The sequence below is a fragment of the Echinops telfairi genome, unplaced genomic scaffold, assembly GCF_000313985.2.
Source record: "Echinops telfairi isolate 266 unplaced genomic scaffold, ASM31398v2 ScPeMD7_2291;HRSCAF=2852, whole genome shotgun sequence".
Taxonomy (NCBI): Eukaryota; Metazoa; Chordata; class Mammalia; order Afrosoricida; family Tenrecidae; genus Echinops; species Echinops telfairi.
The window spans coordinates 36,194,154-36,196,592 of NW_022106189.1; the positions used below are offsets into that span (position 1 = coordinate 36,194,154).

The following is a 2,439-nucleotide window of genomic DNA, read 5'->3' on the forward strand; positions in this document are numbered from 1 at the left end:
GTTCTGAGGCCCAGCAGGGGGAGCCCTGCCTCTAGGGGCCTGCTTCCTTCTCCTCTTGGAACAGGGATGTGAGGGAGGGGAAGAGATGGAGCCCGGGGCTCTGGCTCAGGAGGGTGGTCCCAGCTCACCTGGGTTTGGAGGCACGGAGAGCAACATGTCAGTGCTGCAGACCCACACGCCTGGGGGGGAGCCTGGGCCCAGCTGCAGAGAGAGAGAGGGCAGCTGGTGGCCTGGTTCAGCTCTCTTTCTCTCTGCTCCCCGACCCCAGCCTGGGTTCCAGCCTGCTCTGCCAGGTCTGCAGCTCTCTGGTCCCAGGGCTGAGGCTAGCCCTCCCCTAGCTGACTTGATTCTCCCTCTGACCCCAGCGGTGGCCAAGACTAACTTCTCAAAGCTCTAAGGAACCCTGGGCTCCCCCCAGCCAGCTTCTTCTGGAAGACACCTGTCTGCCGCTGTGTGGCCTCACCCGGTGGGTCATGATGTCCAGCAAGCAGTCCAGGTTGCAGACCACAGCCTCCACGGGGGCCTGTGGGTCCTCCACGGGGAGGCAGGTGAAGGCCCGGCCGCAGTCATCCAAGGGGAAGTCTCGGCCCTGGTGGGAGCAGGGGCTGGTGAGAGAGCCCCTGGGGCCCCAGCAGCCAAACAAGTGTCTCTCTCACCATTTCCAGACAATGGGATTCTTGTTTTAAACAAAAATCAGAGAGCTTTAGTTAGTCAGGCGTGCCAAAAAGAAAAAATCCCTGAGGGACAATAACCGTTGCCCCTTTCTTGATGTATAGCCCATCAAATGTTTATTCATCTTCTCTTTATTTTTACACACAAAGAGGACCATCCTAAAAAGACGGAGATAAAATATGTACATGCACACATGCGTGCGTGCACGAGAATAATTAAATATAAAATCTGACTAAGATGGGGGTGTGCGCCAATGTCAATGGCCTGGCGGTGGTCAATGATGGCGCTGTAAAATGTTATCACTAGAGGGTGGTCCGGGCAAAGCTGACCAGGACCAGATTCTTCTCTCAGCATTACTGCTTTCCAATACTGGTCTGTTTGATGTATATAAGTCTGTGTGCATGCGAACCATGGCCTCAGTAAAACGTTCATCACAGAAACAAGAAGAGCACTCTCTGTAAACCTCTACCAAAACCCAAAACCAAACTCACTGCCCTCAAGTCGATGCCCACTTGGAGTGACCCTATCGGACATGGTAGAGCTGCCCCTGTGGGTTTCGGAAACCGTAACTCGTTGTGGGACTAGAGAGCCTCACCTTGCTTCCGCAGAGCAAGTGGTGGATTCAAACTGATGACCATGTGGGTTGCAGAACCCAATGCGGAACCACGGTACTGCCAGGGCTCATAGCAACCCTATAAAGATCTACAGCTGGGATTTTCACTGAACCCTAGGAAGCCACTTACTGAGCACTGACCACAAGCTAGGCCCTGTCTTAAAGTATTCCTAGGGATCCTCTCCGCCCAGCCAAATAAAGGAGGAACGGTTGCCATCTCATTCTGCGGATGAGGAAGCTGAGGCCCAGCAAGGGGCAAGTCACTTGGTAAAGGCACAGAGCAGATCTTTCTAGATCACAGGTTCCCTAACTTGTTTGGCCTACGCCCCGCCCCCCCTTTTCAGAAAGAAAATGACCCAACACCCCCCTGGTTAGGAAAACCTTTTTACTGTGAAGTAACCCAACGGAAAGGTGCACCAGCTGCAGGAGGCCAGGGCCAGTTCCCGGCGCACCTGCAGAGCTCACCCGCCTCTGCTCACCATGTGCAGGATGAGGATCCGCGCCAACTGCAGGACGTCAGCCGTCACCACCTGCCAGAGTGAGTGGGCCAGTGAACAGAGGCCTTGGAGGGCAGAGGCCACTATCCAAGCACACACACACCCTCCCTGCTGCCCCCCCCCCACTCCCCCAGGGACAGCAGCTGGGAAGGGACCCCAGCACAAACCCCTCAGGCATCAAAGGAATAAAGGCAAGATCCAGACTAACGGCCACAGGTAGGCAGGGGCTGTCTTGTCCCCACTCACAACCAAAGGAGGCAAGAGGCCCTCAGCCTAGGGAAGGCTGCAGATAGCAACAGGAGCCTAGCTGGGTAATTCAGAGAAGGGTTGCCCCAGGCAACCACACGGTGGTTCACCCTGCCCTGCTGTGTCCACTCTGAGAGCATGTCCATGCCCGTGACCACCTCCATGTCCTAGGTCAAGGGTGTCACACAGGCAAGGTAGCTGAATGAAGCTTGGGGAAGTTGGGGGTGGGCGGAAAACCCTACACAGACACTGATTCATAGACTGCCAGGGGTCTCGCTCTGCCATCCCAGCAAACAGTTGTCAGGTGGGAAAGAGAGCCCACCGTAGCAAGATCGTGGGAGTTTTCAGAAGCCAGAAAGTCTGGCTTTGAGGGCCTTCCAGAAGGACACTGGCAAGGTTAGCCTTGCCTTC

The 2,439-nt window shown here is 55.6% G+C and overlaps 1 protein-coding gene across 1 annotated transcript in view; it reads right to left on the reverse strand.

Annotated features, from left to right (window-relative positions):
• Positions 1-2,192, reverse strand: part of FCSK (fucose kinase) — a 10,309-nt gene extending 8,117 nt beyond the window's left edge. The window contains 4 exon segments of the mRNA XM_045293925.1: positions 75-201; positions 464-589; positions 1,765-1,815; positions 2,139-2,192. Of these exon segments, the coding sequence (XP_045149860.1) occupies positions 75-201; positions 464-589; positions 1,765-1,815; positions 2,139-2,192 (358 nt within the window).
• Positions 2,193-2,439: the final 247 nt, after the last annotated feature.